Source organism: Triturus cristatus, chromosome 2_1 (genome assembly GCF_964204655.1).
Source record: "Triturus cristatus chromosome 2_1, aTriCri1.1, whole genome shotgun sequence".
NCBI lineage: Eukaryota > Metazoa > Chordata > Amphibia > Caudata > Salamandridae > Triturus > Triturus cristatus.
In genome coordinates this window covers 665,719,170-665,746,486 of record NC_140581.1, presented here as the reverse complement: position 1 = coordinate 665,746,486, position 27,317 = coordinate 665,719,170, and the positions used below count along the sequence as shown (strand labels likewise).

The 27,317-nt window shown below is 48.7% G+C and overlaps 1 protein-coding gene across 2 annotated transcripts in view; it reads right to left on the bottom strand.

The window, feature by feature from the left end:
- MAN2A1 (mannosidase alpha class 2A member 1) overlaps positions 1 to 27,317 on the bottom strand; it is a 1,157,125-nt gene that overhangs the window by 70,077 nt on the left and 1,059,731 nt on the right. For both annotated transcript variants that reach the window (XM_085632583.1, XM_085632582.1), the window contains one exon: positions 23,708 to 23,902. In XM_085632583.1, the coding sequence (XP_085488709.1) occupies positions 23,708 to 23,902 (195 nt within the window). The remainder of the gene's footprint in view (positions 1 to 23,707; positions 23,903 to 27,317) is intronic.

The window sequence follows — 27,317 nt, the reverse complement described above, 5'->3', positions numbered from 1 at the left end:
CAATAGTAAGTAACAAACGAGCACGCGATTCCCTTTCCTTTGCCACACGTGAATGCAACGGGATGCATACTAACATGAACGCACCATTGGATAAGTCACGCCCTAAGAGGCATTCAAGCTTTAACCAGAGACTAACTTTTTTCTTCTTTTTCTTATTGCACGTCGTTAATAATTTCCTCATTTTCACTCTTTCGTTTATCACTCCAAGCTAATAGTAAGGCCACTAAACACCTCAGAGTACCTCGCATTATTAACAGGCACCCATAGTGGTTTATCAAATGATTACCACGGCGCATAGGAAGACTAACTATCACTGACACACATGCATGTTTTTAGCATTTCCTTAAGGCACAAGGTAACGGCGCATAAAATGTAGTCTCATATATTATTTATTTCTAGACATTCCCCGGAAGAAGACATTACGCCGAAATGCATTGGGACATGTAAGATTGTGATTCTTGTAAATACGATGCATCATCGAAATGAAAATGAATTTCGTGATGAAAATAAATGAACTTCAACCAATTGATGTTCCTGGCACCCTCATGTAAAATCAAAATTACCTCTGAAGGGCGAACATCCTAGGCCAAGTAGAAGGTACTAACTGTGACACAAGTGATAGAGCAAGTATTACCGTGCTAGCCACTTGATTTAGAAGAGCTAGTGTTGCTAATGCTACTGGACAATGTAGTGGGTAACAAAGACAAGCACTGGGTGCTGGGGAACCAACCATAGGCTGCTGCTTGGACATCAACAAAAACAAGGTGACGGATGGCTTGCTTCAATTAACTGGCAATCGCTCGGGCCACATTCCAATCTATCGTTTTTTGCCCACCAAGCCATCTCAGTTTGGACCCAGCCATATGCAAATCAGTTTTAACTCTCCTCCAATAGGAACAGTCCAGCCTGAACTGCCGGGCCAGATCCTACACAAGGACCCCAGGACCGATTTTGCCTTTAATAGGGCTCATCAGCCAAATAGAACTTGGTTCCAGGGGCACCGTGAGCACAGGACCCACCTCTGGGCATACCTGTCACACTAAGGGCAACAAAAACAAGGTGATGGATAGCATGAATGAATTAATCTCAGACACTGTCAATTGCTCGGGCCACATTCCAATCCATTGTTTTTCATCCATCATGCCACCAAGCTATACCTGGCTGATGAGACCTAATATGGACGAAACCGGTCCTGGGTTGCTTGTGTTCCGATTCTGGGAGGACCTGGCCTGGCAGTTCGGGCTGGACTGTTCCCATTGGAGCAGGGTAAAGACTGATTTGCATACGGCTGGGTCCAACTGAGCTGGCATGGTGGATGAAAAAAATGGATTGGGTCGTGGACCCTAGGGTTTGCCAGACACTGAGATTAAATCAAGCATTCCATTCATTGCCTTGTTTTTGGAGCCAGCAAGGTGGGCAGATGTTACTGCAGCCGTGTCAACCATGCTTTGTTATTTTAGTTGAGGAGGTGGGTCAGTTGTTGGTGATTAAAGGGAAGCAGGCTTACCCTTTGCCAAAAGCCACCAAGGTGTAAAGAACCGGGTGGGCCTCCCCTCTTTCATGATGACTGTCCCTGAATGACCGTTCCAGCATCAGCTGAGCCCCGTTCCTTGGATAACTTTGATATGGCTTGCTCCAAAAGAACAGGATCATAAGAGTGGTGTACTTCAACCACCATAGAAAGAGTTGTAAAACCAAAGGGCTGACAGAAGAAGCCAGTTCTGGGTGGGTGACTGAATCAGTGTTTTTATTCAGAACCATATGTAGTGGATCTCTCTCATGCCAAGACTTGCAAGGAACGTGAGGACATTAGGTGTGTGCTTCTCTGAAACCGAATATTCTGTGGATCATCTTTAGATTCCACAAGTGGCTTGAAGTTTTGCACAGTGACAAAATTAATTTTTTTGAGGATAAAATTCTGTTTTGCGTATTTATCAAATCCCCTATGAATTGCATCTTCCTTTTTTTCTCTTTATTCAGCTAAGCAGGCAGATAAAAGCAGGTACCGTCTAACTCACGTACACTTAATTGCAAAACAATTTCAGTATCATTCAAGGACTACAGGCGGATTCTGTTCTTTCATTACAGCCCAAGGAGTGGGGACCGTGCAGCTAAGCCCTTTTAAGAAAACATAAAAGCTCCTATGGTACTGGATGCTGAAAAGAGCCCAATGGAGGGGGTCCGCGTGGCCCCTCCAAAATTGAAATAAAGCCCCGGAGGTGGTGGTCTCTGGGGCAAAAAAAAGCACTGGGGGGGGGGTTTGCGGGGGACTCGTGCACCCCCAAATTTGGCTTAACTGGGATTACAGTGAAAACAAGTGCAAAAGACAGCAATTTGTTTCTCCTTTTTACATTTTTTCGCTGCAAATCTTTTTGACTTTTATTCATTTCTTTTGCCCTGGGGGACCCAAGCACCAGAGCAAGGGGGTCAGAGTATTCCTACCCTGTCCCATTTTCTTTCTTTTTTCTTGGGAACTTGACTAAAGCAGAGTCCTAAAATGACTGCCAACACTTCCTGGTTAAAGTGTTGGCAGCCAAACAGATCTCTGCATGAGATCATGATTATTCACGAAGGCTTCGTAATCCTAGATATACAAATTTGATTTTCTTTATTATCTCCAAAATGAATTTACACCAAATATAGAAAGTGTGCTTTCTGAACCAAGAGCTAAATTTCTGCCAAATTTGGTGTCCAGCGGTTCGTACATTAGGCGTGTTTAAAATCTCAATGGGAAACACACTTTTCGGAAAAATTTCATGAAGATTCGTCAAATGGCATAGCAGACACACAGGTAAAGCAATACAGAACATGTCGTGAAACCCATACATCACAATGACATCATATGAGTAAGTTTCCGGTTATAGGTGTATTATGTATTGGGTAGGGTGGACAGATATGACCGCAGTGGCTTCCAAATATCTCTAGGACTAACAGCACTGGGAAGAGTTGTGACGTAAATTTTGGACCACTCCCTACATAGGGTCATATCTTTAAGCCAGTCTTGAAAACAAGGTGCTCTGCGTCCCACCCATACCATGGCGACTCAGCCCTTGCCCAGCAGCATTGCTGTAGCAGTCAAATTATGGTATTCCTTTCACATAGCAAAGTAGCGCCATGCTGGGGGTAATCTGAAACCTGTGTCCTGTTGTAGCTTTCAGAGCACCTATTACTTGTCCCCAAAACGTAGCCACACTGTGGCAGTGCCATGCCATATGTATAAAGTAAGCCCTTGGACACCGCATCTTGTGCACCTAGTGTTGCTCGTAAGAGCATACCTGGCCATGGCCATCGGTGTTGGGTGTACCCTATGCAGAAATTTATAATGGATAAGTCTGCATCTGTGATTGTAGGAAATTTCCTTGGTCTGTTGGCAACAGTACTTCCAAATCGCGTCCGCAATGTCTATTCTCAAGTCTGCAGACCATTGTTCATGTGCTCGGGGGACTGCCGTCTCTATAAACACCATAACTGCGTAGTATAGTCTTGTGATTCATTTAATAGGTTGAGGAGTGTACAGCAGACTGGATATTATGAAGCACTCTGTCAGTTCTTTAGGTCAGACACAGTCAGCGTGTTGTATGATGAATCTTTCCATAAATAATGGTATCCATTAGTGTATTGGTTGTTTCCCATTGGTACACCACATGTGTTTTAAATACATGATCTATAAATAGACCTCCAAGGGCCAGATGTACGACGGTTTTTGCATGGGCAAACGGGTTTGCGAACCTTCAAGAGGGTGGTAATGGGGTTTGCAAAAGCAGGGGAAAATATTTTTTAAGGGACGGCAAAAACGAAAACGTTTAATTTTTTTTAAATGCATCGGAAAACGGGCTGCATTTAAAAAAAAAGCTGCTTTCTTAAAAAGCAGTCCCAGACATGGTGGTTTGCTGAGCCCAGCAGGCCACCATCCCTGGGAGGGCTGGCATTCCCAATGGGCTCGCAAATTGCGAGAGGCTCATTAATATTAATGAACCTCGCATTTTGCGACCCCATTGGGAATCGCAAAGCAGTGTGATAACCATGTTGTACATGCATAATAGCGTCGCAAAAGACTCGCAATTTGCAACGCGCTATTTTACGCATCGTACATCTGGTCCCTAATCTGTTGATTTGATTTTTGTGGAGCTGTGTCATTTCAGTGGATGTACAATCTATCTGCAGCAGGGAGTGATGTGTGGTGATAATGAGGGGCAAATAAATCACTGGATTGGCACACAGTGATGCCAAGCGGGAAAATGCCCATGCAGCACATTTCTCATACAGGTGTAGTAGACTGGAACTACGGGGCATCCTGTATCATAAGTGTGTGCATCAATTCCATCTCAAGGGCAACATGCAGGGAATGTCAGCTACTGGGAATCCAGTGATGGATGAATTGCACCTGCACCACTAAGAAATACACTTCAAAATGTGGTGCTGCAACTCCGCCGCATTCATAGTTATAGCTAGTTCCAGCTTAATCTAGGTTGCGTACCTTCCCATGTAAATTTTATCATAAGCATATTGAGCTGTGTAAAAAATGCCTTGTTTAGTGGGTTGGGTATATTTTGAAAGATGTATAGCAGTTTTGGCAACCCCGCCATCTTCATCAGTACTATCCTGCCTGCTATTGACAGAAGGAGATTAACCCACCTCTCCACCTATGTGCTGAGATTCACCATATATTTCCCATAGTTTTCTTGCAAGGTCGTTTGAATATCCGAATGGTACAGTATTCCCAGATAACAGACATGCAATCGGTAGTATAGTGTAGGTTGTGTTGTAATGTCTGTGAGGGGGAACCATGATTGATTTGGACCAGCCCAATCAATCAGGGGAATTGTAAGCGCGCTACTGACCCGTGAGGGTCTCAAGGCGCTGAATGGGGGGGGGGGCGCAGATCTGTCTACCCGAAGAGCCAGGTCTAGAGGGTCTTTCTGAAGGAGTTCAGGGAGGGGGCACGTTTGATGTCGCTCGTTCCAGGTCTTGGCTGCTTGTGAGAGAAGGATCTTCCGCCTGCTGTGGCTCTGTGGATGAGCGGGGTTTCGGCCAGTGCGAGGTTGGACGATCAAAGGTTACTTTTGGGTACGTGGAAGTTGATTCTGCCGTTGAGGTATTTGGGTCCATTGTTGTGTAGGCATTTGTAGGCGTGAGTGAAGATCTTTAAGGTGACTCTTTTCTCCACAGGGAGCCAGTGGAGTCTTCGTAGGTGTTGGCTGATGTGTTTGTGCCGGGGGATGCGGAGGACGAGTCCAGCGGCGGTGTTCTCTATAGTCTGGAGTTTGTGGAGTAGGGACTTGTTGATGCCGGCGTATAGTGCGTTTCTATAGTCCAGTCTGCTGGTGATGAGTGCGCGGGTGACTGTCTTTCTTGACACAGGGGTGATCCATTTGAAGGTCTTGCGGAGGATACAGAGGGTGTTGAAGCAGCTGGATGTGACGGTGTTGACCTGTCGGTTCACGGTGAGTGATGGGTCGAGCACGATGCCGAGGTTTTTGGCGTGGTCTGATGGGGTAGGTGGGCTTCCGAGGGCGGTCGGCCACCAGGTGTTGTCCCATGCTGAAGGGGTGGTTCCGAGGACGAGGACTTCTGTCTTCTCGGCATTGAGCTTCAGGCAGCTGTTGGTCATCCAGAGTGTGACGTCTTGCATTCCTTTCAGGAAGTTGAGTTTGGCTGTTGTGGGGTCTTTGGTGAGTGAGATGGTGAGCTTGGTGTCGTCAGCGTAGGAGACGATGTTGAGGCCGTGTTGTCGGACGATGGCTGCCAGGGGGGCCATGTAGATGTTGAAGAGGGTTGGGGTCAGTGATGACCCCTGTGTGACTCCATAGGTGATTTTCGTGGGATCGGAGAGGTAGGTCTGATCCTTTGGCTTCTTCCTGTGAGGAATGATTAGATCCAGGCCAGGGCTGATCCTTGTATGCCGGCGACTGTAGTCTGATGACTAGTGTGCGGTGGGAGACGGTGTCGAAAGCCGCTGATAGATAGAGTAGGATAAAGGCTGCGGAGTGGCCTTGGACCAGGAGGGTGCAGATGTCGTCTGTGGCGGCAAGTAGGGCGGTTTCGGTGCTGTGGTTGCTTAGGAACTAGGATTGGAACGGATCGAGGATGGCGTTGTTTCCGATGAATCCCGTCAGTTCCCTGTTGACTGTTCTCTCTGCAACTTTGACTGCGAAGGGGAGGAGCGAGATGGGCCGGTAGTTCTTGAGGTCATTGGGGTCAGCTGAGGACTTCTTTAGAAGGGGCCTGACTTCTGCGTGCTTCCAGTTATCTGGGAAGGTGCCTGTTTTGAAGGTGGTGTTGATGGCGTGTTGTAGTTCGGGTGCGATGGCGGCCGTGGCTCTGTAGTAGATGTGAGGAGGACAGGGGTCAGTGGGGGCCCCCCGAGTGGATGACTTTCATGGTGGAAGCGGTGCTTCAGCCGTGGCCGGTGTCCAGTTGGCGATGGTTGGCTGGCCGGTGTCTCTGGGGTCCGGCGGTGGCGTCTGGTCGACGAAGTTGTTGTAGAGGTTTTTGATCTTGAGGTGGAAGTAGGTTCCAAGCTTATTGCAGAGGTCTTGGGATGGGGTGATGTCTGTGGCTTCGCTGCGTGGGTTGGTGAATTCCTGGATGACACTGAAGAGTTCCTTGGAGTTGGTGGAGTTGGCGAAGATTTTGTTGTGGATGAAGTTCCAGCTAATTTGTAATCCAGACCAACGTCCATAATGTACGATTTCACTAATAATTGTGTTTATATTCACACCAGGATCTCTCACCACAAGCAGGGTGTCATCTACATACACTGACAAAAGAGTATATTAAAATATTAGGATGACACCCCCGCCCCCTTCCCACTAGCAGATAATGAAATTCCCTGAGGATGCAGGCCTGGGGCTCCATTGTGGGAGCAAACAATATTGAGGCTAGGAGACATCCCTGGCACGTTCTGTGACCGACCTGTAATGCAGCAGACAGCCCTCCCTTAACCCTGACGCGGACTAGCCGGTCTGAATAGATCAGCTTCATTTATTTCAACATGGCTCTCCCAGGTCCCATTCTTTCCAGCACTACTGAAAATAAAGGTCTATTCAACCACGTCAAGCTGCATCTAGGAAGGTGGCCTATACTTGTAGGTTCTGGAGCTATGGAGTGAGAACAGCATTCGTAAAATATCTGCCATGGACCAACATAGTATGAAGCCAGATTGCTCAGGCCGGACCAAGTAGGGTAGCAGGGGCAATAATCTATTTGCTAGTATTTTGGTCAAAATCTAGCTGTCCATATTAATGATGGGCAGGGGAGAAGCATGATTCACATTTTCTGTGGATTTATCAGGCTTGAGGAGGGTTATCACTATAGTGTCTCTAATGAACTGTGGGAGTCTCCCATCATCTACCTCTAAGAGCAGATTCACAGGAGTGATGCTCAAGAAATTAGATAGCCAAGTTAATCTCTTTAAGACCTTGACTCTCTCAGGTAAAGAATGAGCAGTAGAAGCTCATTCTAAGGGATAAAGAGCTAAAAACTAAGATTCAGTCTGAAACAATAGATGACCCGAAAAAATATCAGCATTTTGTCAGAGCTTTAATTTATAAAAAATAAAAGGATTATATTCAACAGGTAAGTATGTTCAGTTCTTAAAATAAGATATGACTGCACCTTCTGGAGTCTAAGACCCCAAATATTATGAAATCTACCTGCTGCTAGGCTGTACATTTTGGTTATCATTGGGCCTGTGTGTGGCATTTTTGTATAAGGCTTGATTTAGGTGGATGTAGGGGTCTTCAGAAGCATTCAGGTCTGTTAAAAGGTAGGCTACCACATAAGGGATGTAAAGGTGAGCAAGAGGTACATATTCAAGGCTCTGAACCCCTATCCCTCTTGTAGCAGAGGTGGAAATGGGAAAACCCTACCTTCTTTGGAAATAGGACTGAATGCCTCCAAGTCAGAATCCCCATTAAACCGTAATAACCACATGACACATTTGTTAGTCTCAAAATCAGTAGTTTGCCAGAACAGAAAGTGGTACTCATAAAAAGGAAACATTCTAAAACCTAGCACTCAAACAACTAGGATCCCACCCACAAAATGTTATCCAAAGGCTTAGGTACTCATAGTAGTTGCTTTTCTGGAGACCTGTTATCTAATCACCATTGTCAAGTGGGTGTGGGAAGGATTGAGGGAAAGGTTCAGATACTTGTGACCAGGGTCCTAGCATTTTATTAATGATTCAAGTGGAAATAGTAGCCGACCCACAGAAGTGTTAAAATCTGCTTAATGCCTTCAATATATTCAGGAAGAACAGAAACCCACTAGGAACTGGTAAGTTAGGGGTTTGGCTTGACCGCTGCTTCAACCAGTGATATCTCTGGAACTATAGGGTGAGACAGATCAGTCATTCCATTTCTGAATCAGAATGACATCCTCCAGTCAGCAGAACTGGACTGCATGTTGATCATGTGAAAACAGACTGTTGGCTGGCCCCTTTTGGGCTGATAAAGAGGCTTCAGGACTTTCAAAACGTCACAAGATCAGAATGATGAACGCTCACACTTCTCATGAAGTTAAGGTGTTGGGGCACTTCTTTGACCAGGGTGACTTTCTTTGTCTATCTTGTGGCCGCTGATTAGGCAAGAATAGAAAAATGTGTCCCACAGATCCTTCCTTTTAGATGTCCAGCTCCCAGACAAGCCTTCTCTAAGGAGGCCAAAGGAGTATTTCAATCCTGCGGGTTTCCAGACTTGGGGTCCTATTTAGATGTTGACGGATGGGCTACGAAATCCCATCCGCCAAAGTATAAATCCCAGTTAGTTATAGATTCCTTACCTTAGAATTACCCCCAGGCATCAGACTGGATCCAGAAAGATTTTTGTCAGCAGTACCCCTGCGCGTCGGAAGATGGCGTCAGTCGACTCCGCGTTCGTCATTGACGTCATGGTCACCGGGATGACGTTGTGGTAGCTACATAGATGCCGCCCTTGCGCGCTGACGTAAGTTCTGTACACAACTTTCCACGCCAGAAGCTCAGAGCCATGCAAGACACTGACCACTGGTGCACACAACTAGGGCCCTGAAAGGAAGTCCTTAACCCTAGAAGTCAGTTCGCAGAATGGGGAGGATGGGTGGGGTGGTAAGGAATCTATAACTATCCTATGTTTCTTACAGATATATCGTTACTGAATGTAAGTAACTTATTCATCTGAAAGCAACAGTTAGATATTAATTCCTTACCTTAGAATAGATACCCCAGCAATACCAACCCTGGAGGTGGGTCTGCAAACTAAGTTCACACCAGGTAGACCTGGAGAACAGAACAACCAAAGAAACCGTCTCTCTGGACTTGGCTGTCCAGGAAGTAGTGTCTAGTGAACGTGCGCAGCGATGCCCAAGTAGCTGCCTGACAGATGTCACTAAGGGGGACTCCATGACGACAAGATACAAAAATAAATGCTCACCAACTCCCCACTGAATCGGAGTTAATAACAATTGACTGTTACGAAGATGCTTGTATCCGTCAGGAATTCTTGCCTCCAGTATTATTTTATGTGTATGCGATACTGAGCTTAAAACCTAACATTGCCTTGCAGGATGCGCCTGAAATATTATCCTAGCTGTAATCCAAACGTGCTGTAGTGAACGTGCTCTTGCTATACTTCAGTAACTGTGCTGATTATCTTCCCACTATATTTATAAATGCCAATAAAAAAGATATTTTAAAAAAATGGGGGACGCCATGTCCTAAAGCAGTGGTAGATACCATTGCCTGGTGGATTGAGTGCGCAACCCCACTGGAGGCTCCTTTTTTGCCAAGGAATACCAAGCTTTAATGCACAAAACGACCCATCTAGAAATGGTCTGTTTGTGCACGGACTGACCTTTTTTGGTGCCCACGTAGCCAACAAAGAGCTGGTCATCCACCCGGAATTGTTTTGTGCGATCCAAGTAAAAGGAAAGCGCATGATTTGGATCCAGACAGTGGAGCCTCTCTTCTTCTTTGGAAGGATGCGGAGGCGGAAAGAAGTTGGCAAAGTAATGGTCTGTCCAATATGGAAAGGAGTAACCACTTTGGGAAGGAAGGAAAGAAGAGTTCATAGGACAACCTTGTCAGGATGAACAGTCAGAAAAGGAGGCTTAGAAGAAAGTGCTTGGAGCTCACTCACCCTGCGCGCAGAGGTGATGGCCACCAGAAAGGCAGTTTTTAAGGTTAGAAGCCTGAGAGGAAAGGTATGCAGTGGCTCAAAAGTGGCACACATAAGATATGTAAGAACCAAGTTCAAGTCCCACTGGGGCATTACGATGGGAACAGAAGGAAAAAGATGAGTGATGCCTTTAAGGAAGCGATTTACCAAAGAAGACTTGAAAAGAGAAGGCTGATCGGGAAGCCTAGGAAAGGCTGAAATGGCCGAGAGGTAGCCCTTGGGAGTACCCAGAGCAGAGCCCTGCTGGGCCAAAGAAAGGAGGAACAAGAGGACCTCAGAAAGTGGGGCGGAAGGGGGATCCACAGCCTTTGCTGTGCACCATGCCACGCACTTGTTCCATCTGTAGGCGGATACCGTCTTAGTGGAGGGATGCCTGGCTGCCAAGATAACATCATAGATTTCAGGAGGCAGGTCAAACGACGTCAACTGCCGCCACTCAATCTCCACGCAAAGAGGTGGAGGCTGGACAGGTTCGGGTGGAGGACCGTCCCCTGCTGCTACAACAGAAGATCCTCCCGAAGAGGCAGTCGGATCGGTGGATCGATGGTCATGTGTAGCAGCTTGGGATACCAGACTCTCCGTGCCCAATCCGGAGCCACAGAGTGACATGGGCCAGGTTGCGCTTGATCTTCTTCAACACTCGGGGCAGAAAGGCGTACAGGAGGCTGCAGCTCCACTCACGACAAAAAGCGTCGCCAAACGAGTCCTACCTTGGAAACTCCAACGCACAAAAGTGCGGACATTGCGAGATCTCTTCGGTGGCGAACAGATCTAACCAAGGCTCTCGCCACTGCTGAAAGAGACCTTGCACCACTTCTGAGTGGAGACACTACTCATGATCCCTCTGACCCAATCCTGGTTTGTTAACCACCACTGCAGTTGTTGTGCAGTCTCCTCCGAAATCTGGATGTAGTCGGAAAGATTCCTCTGGTGCTGCGCCCATTAGAACTTCAGGTCCCACTGCAGAGCATGCATATGCCATCTGGCTTGATCTGCCAGCAGGATGCAGGAGGCCATGAGGCCCAGCAGCCTCAGAGTCATTCTCAATAAAATCAGGGATAGAGGCTGGAACAGTGGTGGTATAGCCTGAATATCCCTGACTCGCTGCTTGGGTGGATAAGCCCAAAACTGCACTGTGTCCAGAACAGCTCCAATGAAAAGGAGCGACTGAGAGGGAGCCAGGTGTGACTTTGGCACGTTGATAGTGAACCCCAGCGAATGCAGAAGGTCTGCCGTAGTCTGGAGGTGAAGGACCACCGCCTGGGGCGAGCCCACCCTCAACAGCCAGTTGGCGAGATAGGGGAAGACTGGAACCCCCGATCTGCGGAGATGAGCTGCGACCACCGTCATCACTTTCTTGAACACCCGAGAGGCACTGGTAAGGCCGAAGGGGAGCACGGTGAACTGAAAATGCTTGTGACTTACCGTGAACCGTAGGTAAAGCTTGTGGGCTGGCAGGACGGGGGGGTGAAAATAAGCGTCCTGCAAGTCCAATGCTACCATCCAGTCTCCAGGGTCGAGGGCAGACAGGACCTGAGCCAACATGAGCATTTTAAACTTCTACTTCAGGAGGAAGCGGTTGAGGGCCCTGAGGTCTAAGATAGGACGCAGGCCCTTGAAAGACGATGGCATGGAGGGAGGGGTAGTATCGAAGGGGAGGGAGTAGCCTCTCCAGACTATCTGCAAAACCCACTCGTTCGACCTGATGGATTGCCAGTGGGGGAGGTGATGGCAAATCCTGCCACCCACTGGCCGTCGATGGCACTGAAGTACGAGTTACTTACCTTCGGTAACGATGTATCTGGTGGAGACGATTCTAGCCACAAATTCCTTCACGTAGAATTATCCCCAGGCGTGAGACTGGATCCAGAAACTTTTTGCCACAGCATCCCTGCGCGCTGGGGGCGGGGCGACATCACACGACTCCGCCCAGGCGTCGTCCGCGTACGTGACGTCAGCGAGGTCACATAAGACCAGCCCACGTCAGTTTTCTTCGGAGAACTTTTCCGCACCACAACGCGGAATCACCAGATAAAAAAACTGTGCAGAAAAGTTGGAAAGAAACAGTGACTAACAACACCAACAGGGTAGCGCCAACACCGCAGATCCCAAGGGCAGGGAAAGAAGAAAGATGAACAAGCAGAAACCTGCGCAGCCACCCTGCCCGCACATAGACAACCTCCCATCCCTGTGCCCCGAAGGTAAGAACAGGCATAAAAGTCATGGCACACGTGGGAAGCCCACCCCCCTCATCCTGTGCAAGGAAGGAGACCAGTCCCAAGACGGCCAGGGACAACAAACCACCAAGCTACCCCAACCTAGAGGGCAATCACCCACAAGGACAAGGGCAAGATATGGCCAGAGGACCCTTCAACCAGAGTACAGCAATGGAAGGAAGGGAGGGGGATGGAGGACAAGGATAGAAGCAAGCCCCCTCCTAAACCTGGAGTAGCCAGAGCATCAGGGCACCAGCGCACTGAAACCCCCATCCTCCAAAGAACCAAGGGAGGAAGGAACCGCCCCCCAGACGGAGCCACCCGTCAAGAACAAGGAAGGCACTCACAGGAAACACAGCCCCCCACCGGGAGGCAAGCACCGAAGACCAACCCAAGGGTCCCCGCAGAATAGGGGAGGAAGGGCGGGCCGTGAAGGAATCTGCAGCTAGAATCGTCGCTACCAGATACATCGTTACTGAAGGTAAGTAACTCGTACATCTGATAGAGACTACTAGCCGCAGATTCCTTCACGTAGAATTGATACCCTAGCGTACCCCCTGGGAAGGAGGGTCTGCGAAAGGACCCTACCAGCCAATGCAGAACAGAGGGCCTCACAGGGGACCAGATCTGTGGACCAGGTAGAATCTCGCCCCTGCCAGGCCAATGGAACCCCCACAAGCAGAACTAAAGGACCCTACCAGCCAATGCAGAACAGAGGGCCTCACAGGGGACCAGATCTGTGGACCAGGTAGAATCTCGCCCCTGCCAGGCCAATGGAACCCCCACAAGCAGAACTCCACCGACCCCAAGGGGATGTAGGAGGGAAAGAAGGCTGGAGAGGCTCGTACACTCACAGCAGAGGAACCAAGGGCAAGGGCTGAGAGGCCGAAGCACCTCACTCCCCCACAAGGCAGCATAGCTTCCGTCAAATGCCAAAACAGGAAGACGGAGAAGAAGAAGAAGAAGCCTAGAGAGCCCAAGGAAACTAGGACGAAGAAGGCGAGCCCACTCCAGATGCAGAGCAGCCTGTCAGCCAGAACAATGCCAGCCGTCAAGGCCAGAAGCAAGAAGAACAGCCCGAGGCCCCAGGAAGACAAAATAGGCAACGCCTGGCAAGGGACATCCCAGACCGCAGAACGGAAGCAGGGAGAGGAGGAGAGGCCCGGGCCACCACCACGAGTGGCCGCGCACAAACCTCAGGAAGCAAAAGCAACCTACGTAACACCAAGGAGAACAGGTATCCGAAGGCGACAAGAACCTTCCAGCAGAGCTCAAGCCATATGACAGCTACCATAACCCCACATAGGGCACGTGAAATCCCAATATATGGGAACCCTCTTTGGAAGAACTTCCGCAGCAGAGGAAGAACAAAAGAACCACGGGGGGGGGGGGGGGGGGAACATCCCGCCACAGGCTTGACAGCAGCCTAAGCAAAGCAGAAGGCCAAGTCGCAACAACTCCTGCAGAGCTTCACACACAACAACAACAACAACAAGGGGCCGTCCAGCAGCCAACAATGCCAAAGTTCCAAGGAAGGACGTAATCGGCCAGAAAAACATACTCCACAACCATAACCACCGACCTAAGAAGATCTAAAGGCAACCCTAACTCAGAAGTCACTGAGGAGGGGGAGGACAGAGCCCTGCAAAGATCTGGATGGCGGAGTCGGCCGGGGTATGAAATAATAGACTGCCATCAAATGGGAAATCAATGAGCCTCTCCCGAATATTTTCGGGGAAGACGCCGTCCCGAAGCCAAGCATGGCGACGGAGAGCAACTGAGGAAGCCATGGCCCGGCCCAGCGCCTCATAGACGTCCAGAGCGGAGTGGAGAATAAACGCCGCAAGCTCCCGGTCATCCAACGCATGGTGCCACAAATCCACTTGAGCAGACTCCTGGGACGCTGCAGACCCCAGAGACTCAGCCGAGTCCAACAAACAAGAGGAGGCCCTAGCCAGCACACACAAGGTGTTAAGGGCCCGCAGGGGCGCGCTGGTCGAGGCAAAAATGTTGCGTCCCCAAGTGTCCAGCCAGCAGGCCTCCCTGGACGACAAAGCTAACAGGGGCTGCAGGGAGGGAAAAGCAGTCCGCAGAAGGGGACTGACAGCTGAGGGGTGAATGGACAGGCACGCCGGGTCACGCGGCGTCGGAAGGTGCCGATGGAGAAGATGCGGAGGCACCAGGTCCCCGGAGGCAGGACGCCTCCAAGCCCCTGTCAAGGCAGAAAGGAGCAAACCTTCAAAGGGAAGCAAGATTTCCCTCTCACCAGAGCCCTGGTGGAGGACCTCCAACAGATGGTCCGCCGGAAAGTGAGCCACCGGGTCATCCATGCGTAGGATGCCCACAGCCGTGGACACCACCTGAGAGAAGGCCGCACCCGCATCCATAGGGCCACGTGGTGGAGAAAGCAACACCTCCGTGGGCGACAGCTGCAAACTAAGGCGGCCATACACGAGGCCAAGCGGGGCAGGCAAGGGCCTGTCCTGGAAGTCAGGAGGTGCCGAAGAATGAGGGACCTGCCGCCCCTCCGACAGACACCCCTGCCCCCGAAAGGGCGGGGAGCCACCCTTCGATGCCGGTGAATAAGACACCACACGGCGACCAGTCTCCGGGGAGGGCGACACCAAAATGCAGCCTGCCTCCGGAGGAGAAGGAACATCCAAAGACGATATCCGCCGTAAGACCCCTCTGCGGAGCCGTGGAGTCTGCCGCTTGAGGTAGGACACCGGCGCAATCCGGCATCGACGGGCAAGGGACCTCCAAGTCACCCCGTACCGGAGACCGGAGTAGAGCTGGAGCCGCACTGGCCCCGGAGCGGCACCGGCCCGACCCCCGACGAGGCAACCACCTGCGTTGGGGAATGGGATGGGCCCAAGGAAGGGGCCCGAAGCCCTCCGCGGCCCAGAAGGAGGCGAAGGTCACCCGGCAACCCCTGTGGCGGTACGAGGGACGATACAACCTCTGACTCGCCCTCCAACGAGGCAACCGCCTCTGAGGCGGTACGAGAGGCGCCCCGGAGAGGGACGAGGGGTCTGCCCTCGACCCGGAGCGGGACGAGGAGGGGCCACTGACCCCTGTGGCTCCGCACGGTCCAGCTGCTGCCGGCGCCGTAGCGGCGTCACCTCGGCCTTAGACAGGACCACCCTGCCAAGGGACCGAGAGGGACTCTGGGATGCGACCCGAGCCCCGGTGACACCACAGGGACCCCCGCAGGGGTTTGCGGCGAGGCAGAGACGCCGTGGCCTGAAAGAGGTGCCCCAGAGGAGCCACACCCCAACAGCACCACATCCTCCAAGCCTGGATCTGACCCAGTCGGCGCTGGGGCAGGAGCCACCGGCGGCGCAGCGGAGGGCCCTGCTCGAGGCGAGGGATCCGCCGATGCCCAGTCAAGGGGGAGGAGACACCAGCGAGGCCTGCAAAGCCGCCGCGTAAGTCTCCATCTGGTCTCTCGATGCCCCAACACCGGGAAACCGTGGATAGGACGACACGCGGGGCCGCATCACCCGCAGAGAGTCCACGCTCCTGGTAGGCCGAGAACCAGCCCCCGGGGACGAACTGCGACACTTACCCACCGGGGAGCGACGCTCACATGACATCGGAGAAAGGCGAGGACCACGGCCAGACCTGAAGCCGTCCGAGGGGAGGACGTCGACCTGGAGAAACGTGTCAAGAGAAGCTTTATGCGGCGCTCGCGCTGCGACTTGGGCTTCAACTTTTGGCACGCCACACAATCTGAGGTGCCGTGATCCTCCCCCAAACACCACATGCAAACGAAGTGAGGGTCCGTCGCCGACATAAGACGCCCACAAAACGTGCAAGTTTTAAAGCCCTAAGGCATTCGCACACTGCTCACACCAAAAAAGAATGGAAGAAAGGAGGGCCTTAACAGGCTTGCAGCAAGGAACGGATCCGCGTTGCGCGCGTAAAAGGAAAAAACTGACGTGGGTGCTCTGGGGAGGGTCTTATGTGACCTCGCTGACGTCACGTACGCAGACAATGCCTGGGCGGAGTCGCATGATGTCGCCCCGCACCCCCGGCGCGCAGGGATGCTGTGGCAAAAAGTTTCCGGATCCAGTCTCACGCCTGGGGATAATTCTACGTGAAGGAATCTGCGGCTAGTAGTCTCTATCAGATGGGTCAGACTAGGAGGGTTTGGAGGCTGCTGCAGGGAGGGGCGGGGTTAGGGTAGACTGGCCCTCCTGCTGGCTCCCAAACTCGCGAGGTTGCAGGATCCCACTTTTGCAGCCATGCAGAGGCTGGGCAGCTTGCGTGAACTGGGGTGGGCGGGAAGATGCAGGGAGGCCAAAGGATCGGGCTGTAGCTCGAGAATCCTTGAAGCGCTCTACGGCAGAGTCTGCCTTGTCACCAAAGAGGAGACAGCCTTCGAAGGGCATGTCCAACAAGGTTGACTGCTCATCCCCCGAAAAGCCAGCCATCATTAACCAGGCGTAGTGCCGAAGGGTGTGAGTCAGTGGTATCGAGTCCACATCGAGTCCACATCGAATCGTGAATTTAGTTGCGTCCCTCCCATCTGTCACCGCTTGGGAGAGAATGGCCTGGGTCTCCTACAGGCACGGAGGCAGCACTTGTGCAACCGTATCCCAGAATGTACAGGAGTAACAGCCCAAGAGGCATGCAGTATTCATGGATGAAGGAAGAGAACATGCACTTCCCAAGATGATTCAGCTTCTTGGATTCCCTGTCTGGGGGAGCAGAAGGGAATGCGCCCTTGGAAGAAGAGGCTTCAACCACCAAGCTCTCGGGGGAAGGGTGTTGGATGAGGAAAACTGGGTTGTCGGGGGCTGGGCGGTGGCATCAGGCAATCGTCCTTTCCACAGGAGCCCCTGTCCTGGGCTTGGACTAGGTGCCCAGGAGGACGTCAGTGAGGGCATCGTTAAAGGACAGGAGGGGTTCAGAGGAGGTTGCCGCAGGCTTAAGCACCTCTGTCAGTCCTGACCGCCACTGAGGGAGCTCTAGGCCCAATGCCTCGGCTGCCATTCGCACCACCACAGCGTAGTACGCTCCCTCCTCCGGAGGCACGGTAGGGGGAGAAAGCATACCAAGGTCTGGAGAAGAGTCCATACCACTGGCGTCACCCAGGTCCTCTCTGCTGTCTGGCTCTTCAAGCTAGTCTGCTAGAGGGTCTGAAGACCCCTCCCAGTCCTCATCACCACTCTAGAGAACACCAGGGATGAACAGGGGACCAAAAGTACCCTCCGGCGTCAGGCTCGACGCCAGTTGACCTCGGTCCGGCTCCATCTCATTGAAGGAGACAGCGTCGCCAGGGACACGGCCAGAGCCGGGGGTGTTGTTGTCGGGATCGGCACTGAGGAAGGTCGAGTAAGATTAACCGGCATTGATCTGGATCCAGGCCTGGACCCACGAGGTCCAAAAGTGCGCCAGTGGAGTTGGGCCGCCCCCAGATACAGTGGAGGGCTTCGTAAAATGTATGAAGTTGGGCAGGGAATGCCCCGGCTCATGGAAACGGGGATGGGTGCAGAGTCTTCCCTGAATCAGGCACCAGAGATGGAGCCTTGGAGCGACGATGCTCTGGATCCCGTGTCATCAGCTGACCGACGGAGAAAAGGTGAAGGGCGCTAGTGCTTCTTCGCCTTCTTCTTGTGCTTCGACTTACCCGAGGACTTCAAAGGTTTGGAATGGGAGGAGGTGTGGGGGCTCTGCGACTGGTCTCGATGCCTCGAATGAGACCGGGAGCAGTGCAGAGTCGACCGACGGGCCTCCAAGTGCTTTCGGGACCGCTCCCGAAAAGACTTAGGTTTCATGGCCCAGCAGTCGGAGCACGACCTTGGGTCGTGGTCGCACTCCAGACATCAAAGGCACCCGAGGTGCGGGTCCATCACTGACATCAGCCTGTGACAGGCCCCGCAAGACTTAAAGCCGGTCCTACGATGGGACATCCCTCGAACACCAGGAGTCGAAGACTTGAAAAGAAGTTGACAGAATGTCTCAAAAAGTTTAGTCAAAAAGTGACTAAAGGGGTAGCTCTCTCAGGATCTGCGCTAGGCTGGCGCGTAAAAATAAAGAACTGACGTCAGCGCGTAGGTGTGGTGCCTAAGTAGACACCGCAACGTCATCTCGGCGACCACGATGATGGGCGTGGAGTCGACCGATGCCACCTACCGACGCGCAGGGGTACTGCTAAGAAAAATTCCTGTGTCATTTCAGTATTTTACTCATGAGGTATTGAGACGATTTTTGGATGTGCTCTGCACTGTCTATTTAGATGATATTCTGATCTACTCTGACTACAGATATTATATGTTATGGCAATATTACTGTGGTTAAAATACCACCAATTTGCTAAAATAGATAAATAGCATTTTCACGACACTTCTGTGGAGTTTTTGCGGTTCATTATTATACATGAGAGCATTAAGATAGACGCAACAAAACTAGCAGCAATAGTGCAACATTTTAATGTAAAATGTCCATACATTGTTGACAAGGATGCTTCCTATAATGTGATACAAAGTGGTATAACTCCAAGAAATTCAAACACTGGTCAGGTTCACACAATAGCTTATTTTTCTAACAGATCTTAAAAAGCAGAGTTAAACTATACCATCATTGACAAGGAACTCTTGGCCACTAAGAGATCTTCTGAAGAATAGAGACTTATTTGTTAGAGGACAAATATACTACTGCAGTGTATAGAAAGCACTGACATTTTGCGTTTTGGAAATCAGCACAAGCACTTACACTAAAGCAGCTCAGAAGGGCTTTGTTTTCTTCAGACTACGACTTTGTACTAAATCATAAACCATTTCCAAAGAATAGGAAAGGCTGATGTTTTGTCATGAAAAGATAAACTGCGCTGGTGAAAACCAAGTCCCAGTTGATTCACCATTAATTTAATCTACAAAGGTTTGTGTGATATTTCCATTGCTTTAATTAATGTAGATTAATTTCTCACCAGAATATGTATCTTAAAGTCAATCCATCATATAGTATCAACTGATTTTATTGTAGAGTTGCTAAAGAGTCAAGATGCACAGTAATTCTAGTAGTGGAGGACCATTTGGCTAAGATGGGTAATTTTATAGCTCTGCCTGGTCTGCCCACACCTAAAGAGTTAGCACAGATTTTCTCACAACACATTATCCTATTAAATAGTCTTCTTCAAGTTCAGATTACTGATATAAAATCTCAGTTCATTTAAAAACTCTGGCCTGCTTTAAGAAGAGAACTAGATATGGAAGCTCATCTGTCAACTAACTAGTATCCTCATGAGGACGGACAGACTGAATGACTGAATTACTCTGCGGTGTTAAGCTTTGGCACAGAGGAGGATTGGAGTAAGACATAGTTGCAGTCACTCAAAAAACACAAATGCATCTAAGAATCTATTACGAATTGCAACCTACGTTTTTTGGGTCCATTTGTAATTGAACAGATTGTAAATCCAGTTACTATGACAGTAATTTAGCCCCACTCTACGAAAACAAATGTACCTTTGCTGAAACCCTTGTTCTAAAAACACATCTTGTTTCACATCTATACCAGTTAGTTGAATTCAGATAAAGAATATGATATAGATAAGATTTTGGCTTTAAGAATTAAAAGAGGAAGATTGCAATATTTGGTGGACTAGAAGGAGTTTGGTCCGGAGGAACGATCACAGAGACCTGCTTCCGAAATTCATGCCCCACGTTTGTTGAAATTTTTCTGTAAGGCATCCTAACAAACAAGGAGCCCCACTACTGAAATGGTGGCTTTTGGGGAGGTGGGGGTACACCCTGAGGAAGTGGATCTGGAGATACTGCTTACTGTAGCCCGAGCGCAGGGGAGCGATACTCAGAACCCACTTGCGCTAAGGTCCTTTCTGCAAAGGAAAGGTTGGAGGTCATCGCAGAGGGCCAGCGGTGTCTGTACTAAGGCAGTACACTTGATGGGTGGACTTTACGGTTAGTGAGTTTTTTCAGGGTTTAGGAATGGGTGGAGTTTAGCGGTAGGATGAGCTTTTAATGATCAGAGATGGGTAGAATTTAGGGGTAAGGGATGAGGGAAGTTTAGGTGTAGTGACGTTTTTTGGGGGATCAGGGATGGGTAGGGTAGGGTTTAGGGGTAGTTAGACCTTTTAGGGTTCAAGGATCATGGTGTTTAGGTGTCAGGGATGGCGATAACTTAGACATGATGAGGAATTGTTAGGGGCCAGGCTCAGAGGGACTTTAGGGGATGTGAGGGGGTGTCGTCAGGGATGGATGGTGTTTAAGGATGGGGAGAACTTGCAAGCAGAGGGGACAGAGTCTATGCCTCTCGGAGGTGACCAGCAGTCACAGAAGAGCAATGCCCATCGATGTCAGCTGCTTCAGAAGAGTTGTCAGTGCCCTTGTCGCTGTAGCTGTGGGGACCAGGCGACGCTGATTAAGACCAGGAGCCGTGCACGAGCTGTCCTACGTTGGAAGTCGAGAACCAGGGGGTAGGCGTCCGGTGTAAGCACCAACAAGCCTTGGCAGCTGCAACAGGTGTGGAAAGGGAAACAGGTGCAACTTTCGACCCAGCAAGGTCCAAGGGACTCACCACAAGCAGGCCCGAGCAAGCAGAGGGGCCAACTTGAGAAGAAGACCCTCAAGAGGACCCACAGACCAGAGGCACAGGAGTAGAAAGAGGACCTCGAGCAGCTCACCAAAGATGAAGACCCATGTTACAGTGGATGCTGTGAGGACGCTGATCTTGGCAGTAAGAGATGCTGGAGGCTGGAGCTTCTTCTAGCCCGAAGATATCTGGAGTACAGAGCCAACACGTCGTGGCACCGGCAAGTCAACGCGGTGCACAGGGGTTTGGTCACAGTGGTTCCGACTAGGGATACTGGCCTCAAAACTGCAGAGAGGACAGGTAAGGCCTTGAGGGAGTTGCAGAACCATCACCTGTGTTGCAGAGCCTTTCGAAGTCCGTGGGGCGTCAGAGGTAGCAGACCAGTCAGCTTTGTTGCAGTGCCCGCAGATGCAGGGGAGTGACTCCTTCACTCCAAGGGAGATTACTTTGGGTGTCCTTGATGCCCACAGGTCTCTTGAAGATACTGGTAGAAGCACAAACACAGACAAAAAAGAAGACATGCAGAACAGCGGTAACAGGAGCATCAGGAGTCTTTCTTGATGCAGTCTTGTTTCTAGGCGAAGTCCACTTGGCCAGACGGTCAATACATGCTGCAGCCCAGGAGAGAACCCTGGTGTACCTATGCCCTGGGTAACTTAGTACCATATACTAGGGACGTACATGGGTACACCAGTAGACAATTGTGGATGTACAGAAGTACTTATCATAGTCAATTTAGGGAGGAAGCACAGCGACTGGGGTCCTGATTAGCAGGATCCCAGTCAGACTAGTCAAACAACATACTGACACCAGCAAAAAGTGAGGGTAACCATGAAAGCAGATCCTACTTTCCTACACCAACTCACTCTACTAAGGTACCATTTTTATTGGGAGACATAGGGGAACACTGTGTGGTAGGAAATTTGTGCATCCTGTCAAGATTCCAGAATTTTTACTCACTGAATGAGAGGATAATGGGTTTTTTGGGCACAGTTTGATGTTTTCAAGAACCGCAACCACAGAAGTCACACAACCTTTTACAACCTTTTCTGTCTAGTTTTCAGAAATGTCTGGGTAAGGCTGGTATTCCTATGTGGCGGCTGAGCTAGGGATCAAAATCCTCAGCTTCCCATGTTGTAAAAAAATCATGGATCCCATTGAGTAAAATATGATGCCTCAAGGTCGCGGTTTGCAGTGTACTGTGTCGCAGGTGAAAGGCCCAGCCACACAAGTGGGTACCATTTGTATCGGGAGACATGTGGAAACATAGGATAAACGTAAGTGTCTTGGTACCAATTGGATTTCTCTGCATTTGTGCCTTCCAAATGTAAGCCAGCCTTTAAGAAAAAATACATTTTGTAAAAATGCCCTCTGAGTTACAGGCTTGTAGGGATAACAACAAACTCCGAGATGTACAAATGACCATGGCTCCTAAACCCAGCAGCTGGGAAACATTTCAGAAAAACATAGGTTTCCCTCAAACTCATTTCTCACTGGTTATATTTTACCATAAAATACTCTATACTTAGAACACAATGAAAAATCATTGCAAGGTGCAGCTCAGCGCTAGCTTTGGGTACACCATCTTCTTGGAGAAACTGTAAAACCTATATATCCCCGCAACCAAAATGGTCTAGCTGACGTTAACTGTATATTGATTTTTTCAATTGCCCATTGTGACAAAAAGTTACAGATGATAACGTTGTCATAAATGGCTGTTTATCCCACTCATTTTCAATTTTGTTTTTTATTTCACCTGTTATTTTCTTTGGGAAAACCGTGAGGGATTTACACACATGAACCCTTGCTGAATTTAAAATGTTGTCTACTTTTCAGAAATGTATTGGTTTCTGGTATCATTCATGGGTTTCACACCTGTTTCCATCACAACCGGAAGTAGGTTGAAAGTACAAAAAATAAGAAACATTGGCTACCTGTTAGGGAAAAAAATGACAGAACTGTGGTAGCAAACGTTTCTTTATACAGCTCTGAATATTCCTGAAAGCTGGAAATATGGTGATTTTAGTACAGCAGACCGTTCATTGATGTGATTTCTAGGAACAAAAGCAGGTTTTTTTGCAGAGCACTTTTCCCCTAAAAACCCCAAATTCAACTATATTTTGGTTATTTTCTCTGATCTCTCCAATTGAATCCACAAACCCTGGGTACCTGTAGAATCCCCATAATGCTGGGAAAAACGCCGCAAATTTGGCAAAGGCACCTTATTTGGCAAAAAAAACTTTACAGAGGCCTAAGTGCAAAATACCTTAAATACCAAAAAAAGGGCTCAGCATCGGGGTGGAAATGCCTCAGCTGGTTGAAAAAATAGCCTTTTCGAATGATCTACCCAAAAATAAGCATTTACTATCCAAATTATATTACTGGTAACATCAGTACTATAGTCCTATATTGCCACCTCAAGTTCTGGAGGCATTTACAAACCACTCGGCCTTTTACATGGTTTATGATACCCCAGAACCCTAATAACAACACTAGTTTTTACACGCTGTTGGAAATATATACTACTGAAAATCAGAATTCGAAAGCAGTTTGATTTGACAATGGAATGTATCTAGTCACACCAACATGAGTTTCTCAGCAGAACTTTGTGGAAATAATCACTCATATCTACATTGACATAGGGCCAATAAACCACTCAAATACCAGCATTAACCTTAATTATTAAACATTAATTCCATGCCATCTGTAATGCTCTCCAAGAAATTGCATACACGGTAGCATGAAGTAATATAGCAAAACGGGTATTCCTGGACTTACCTTTGCTTGTAAAGTTCTCAAATTAAGCAAGTGCACATCACAAGGAAATGGTGAAGTGAAAGGAGAAAAATCTCTTATCAGTTCAGAGATACCCATATCTGAAGACGTTGCCATCGGGATGACTGGATAATTTAAGAACAATGATGTCATGTGACTGAGGAGTGAGGGAAAACTCACTGATTTCTTGTCTTCTTTCTGTCAAAATAAACATTTAATGCATACATTTTAAAATGGGGTTTTCCACACCAATAAATATAGCTACAACCATAACCATCAATGCAGCACACCATAATGAAAATCATATTCTTACAAAATGCACTCATTCAAAAACCTTTCTAACAAAAACCAGGCAACAAAAATAAATCAGGTTTTGCATTAACAATAGGGATTACACAATGTGGAGAATACATGGAACAGAAAATATGTTACCAATAGTATAAAAGAACAGCACTATATTAACTATAAAAGGCATTTTGAACATTACTGATCCCTAAAGTAAGAACATATCTACTGAAAAGAAAAATACACACGCCTATTCAATCTTTACAGATCCTGTCTCTACTTTATAACTCTCCAATGTTCTTCAGAGACCTGATTTTCTCTGTTTGGCCCAGGACAAGAGCGTGGCACTCCAAGTAGCACAGTTCACAGCAGCACGAGACGTAAAGAAATGTTGTGTTGGAAAGTACAATAAGATCATAAATTCTCTTGCACCTCACATTCAAAATAAATCTACTCAAGTAAGAAATACCATTTATTCCCTCTCTTCTTTGCTTTAACTGCATTTCTGGCTCTCACTTATTGGGGAACAACATTGGAAATGATTGTTTTACTCAACTTTTTGAGTAGGTGAAGAAGCCCACATGTTACAGAATAGTTTTAAGAAAGGAAAATATCCATAATTACGCACATGCGAGATAGAGGCGGACCCGTAAAAGCTACTTTCAGGATATGTCTACCTCCTTGGAACATGCGGTTAGACTTCTACTGACTTCCGCAGCGAGGCTGTGTTGCGGTTGCACTTTCCGTAGCTTCCTTTATATTCAAGTGCTGCAGACTTCTGTTGATTGGTGGGCAGCTGCCATTTTATTAGCGAGCCGCTCTCATCCTCCTGACAGAAATGCCACTCATTTAAACTGTAATCACATTCCTGCTCATACCCTTGGGCCTCACTGGAAGTTTTTTCTTTTTTTAATTATACAAATTGACTTAGTTAAAACCTCCTTCATGCCGCAGTACTTCAATGGTGTTTTCTGGTAAAATGCGAGTGGCAGCCATTCTGTCAGCACACCGCTCGCATTCCACTCTCTGCTTAAATTAGGCACTCTTTTGCCACTGCTTTTCATTTGTCTACATCAGTGTCCTATAAAAAGCCTTGCTTGCTAGTGGTCAGTCCTGCCTCTTTGTCCCTCCATTTTTCTCTTCTGTTCCTACCACAGAGCAGGGACTTAGTACTGTCTCATTCCACTATGGTTCTTTACCTTTTCTGTGGGGACTATTTTTTTCTTAGCTTCCTGCTCTGTTACTGTTTGTCTGTCTTTAGCTTCAGCGCCCTGGCTGCTTACATTCAAATATAGCATTCTTCCTCCAACCTCCTCTTAATGCCACAGTTGTGCTACTGCGGTCTTTTTTTATGCTGTCCCCCCCCCACCATGGCTCCTGCTCCATTGTTTTTTTTTTTTAGGTCTCACCTTGCTATCGCGTAAGCGATCGCAAAGCGAGACTATTGTAAAAGGGCATTTCAAAGTGCTCCCAAAAAGCGGATTGCATTGCTAGCACGCGCACAATCACGCGCTTGGTGCCGCCATGCACTCCGCTTTTTGGGAGCACTTCAAAGGGTCCGCTCCCCCTCCCCCGCCAAACGCGCGTGCCAAATTTGCTTTCACTTTCGCGCAGCGAGCAGACGCGCCAAATTTGCTTTCACTTTCGCGCAGCGAAACGCAAATCATAACTAAGCAAATCATTTAATATCACCGCGCCTCAAAATGAATGGGTCTGTAATGCAACTGGTGCCCATGTAAAGCGCTGTTATACCTTCGGGTCGCGTTCGCGCTATATAAAACTTCAACAGCAAAAAAACTCGGAAAAAATGAAAAACATCCGAAGCAGTGCTTCCAGTATTTTAAACGATTCATTTAGAAGCTCTTCCTCCGGAGGGGTGTAGACGAGTATGCACATAAGAAACATATTGCCCGTTAACATGTCTAAATAGGGGTGTGGGTGGGTACGAACAGTAAGGGACAGTGCAGATGACTTCGAGCCAGGCGCGCAACGCACATTGGGATCAAAGGGCTTCAGCCCCAATCCCCTCACGTCGTGTGTGGCAACCCAGACTGAGACGGCTTCCTGGGCACCCGAGTACTTCACAGGTCTTTAAAAGACCATTTGCTTGTGAATGAGGCTTTGCTGTTTTTCACCCCTTCTCAGTGCCCCTGCATCTCCACTCCTAACTACTGCTGGAAGAGTCAGCCCCCCACCCGAAATTTTTTCTTAGCCCCCTCGAAATTTGGCTCCAGTTGCGCCCCTGCTACGAGTGTATCTAAAGGGTGATGGTGACCAAGCGTGCACCACTGAGCGCCGCTCCTCTAGATGTGTGCACGAGGGTGCTGCTGCTAATGTCTGTGTAAACAAGTCTGGTGCCCGCCCAGCGTAGGCTCAACAACCGTCCTTTGTGGAGGGTGCCGAAGCCACCCGAGTCTGCGCACATCAGTGGTCCAAGTGTGCCTGTGTGTGGGGAGGGAGGGGTCTGAAGGGCACAACGTGCCCATAATTGTAACAAGCATTGGCATAGCCAATAGGTCTCGCTTTTTTGGACCTTATAAGTATTTAGTTTTGTAGCACAATATCTTTTGCGCAACACCATCAGCTGTTGAATGGCTAAACCTTATACCTTATAGGTGTTTAGCCATGCAACAGTTGATGTTGTTGCACCAACGATATTGTGCTGCATAACTAAATACTTATAAGGTCCCAAAAGCGAGACCTATTGGCAATGCCAATGCTTGTTTGCTATGCTTTTTGCACTTTTCGATCTAATCGTCAGTTGGGCTTCTTCTAGTAGGATATTTGCTCAGTTTGAGCTTCCTTTTAAGGGTGAATGGGCTTGTTTTTTTAGTTATGGCCTGCAAAGGTTTTACATGTTGCTCCCCTTCTCTTTCCTGGCATATCACTGGTTCCTGTGCTGGCCACTTACTTTTCCTCTAGTTCTATTGACTACAGCATATTTTTTGCATTGACCAATGCTTGTTTACAATTGTTGCAGCTGAGCAGTGTATTGTAATATGGAGGACGCACGTTTCTATTGTTTTCTCATTATATTGCTTTAGTTTGACATTGTGAGATCCCTTTGCTGCACCGAGCTGGTCCAGCTCCTGTTTCCTGTGTGCCACGAGTTTCAGCTTTCACGAGGCAGCTTCAGATACTCAGAAGCTTGGGGAGAATCTCCGTACTGCCAGGCAGAGCTGCGTTTTGCAACGTTTAAAGGTACACTAAATGGCAGCAATGTTTTCAGCGATTCTTCTGCTCCATTCCTCCCAGCCCATTGCACACACACTTTAGGCAGCACAATCTGTGCTGCTGCTGTACCCTGTAATCCAGACTTATTCGAGGC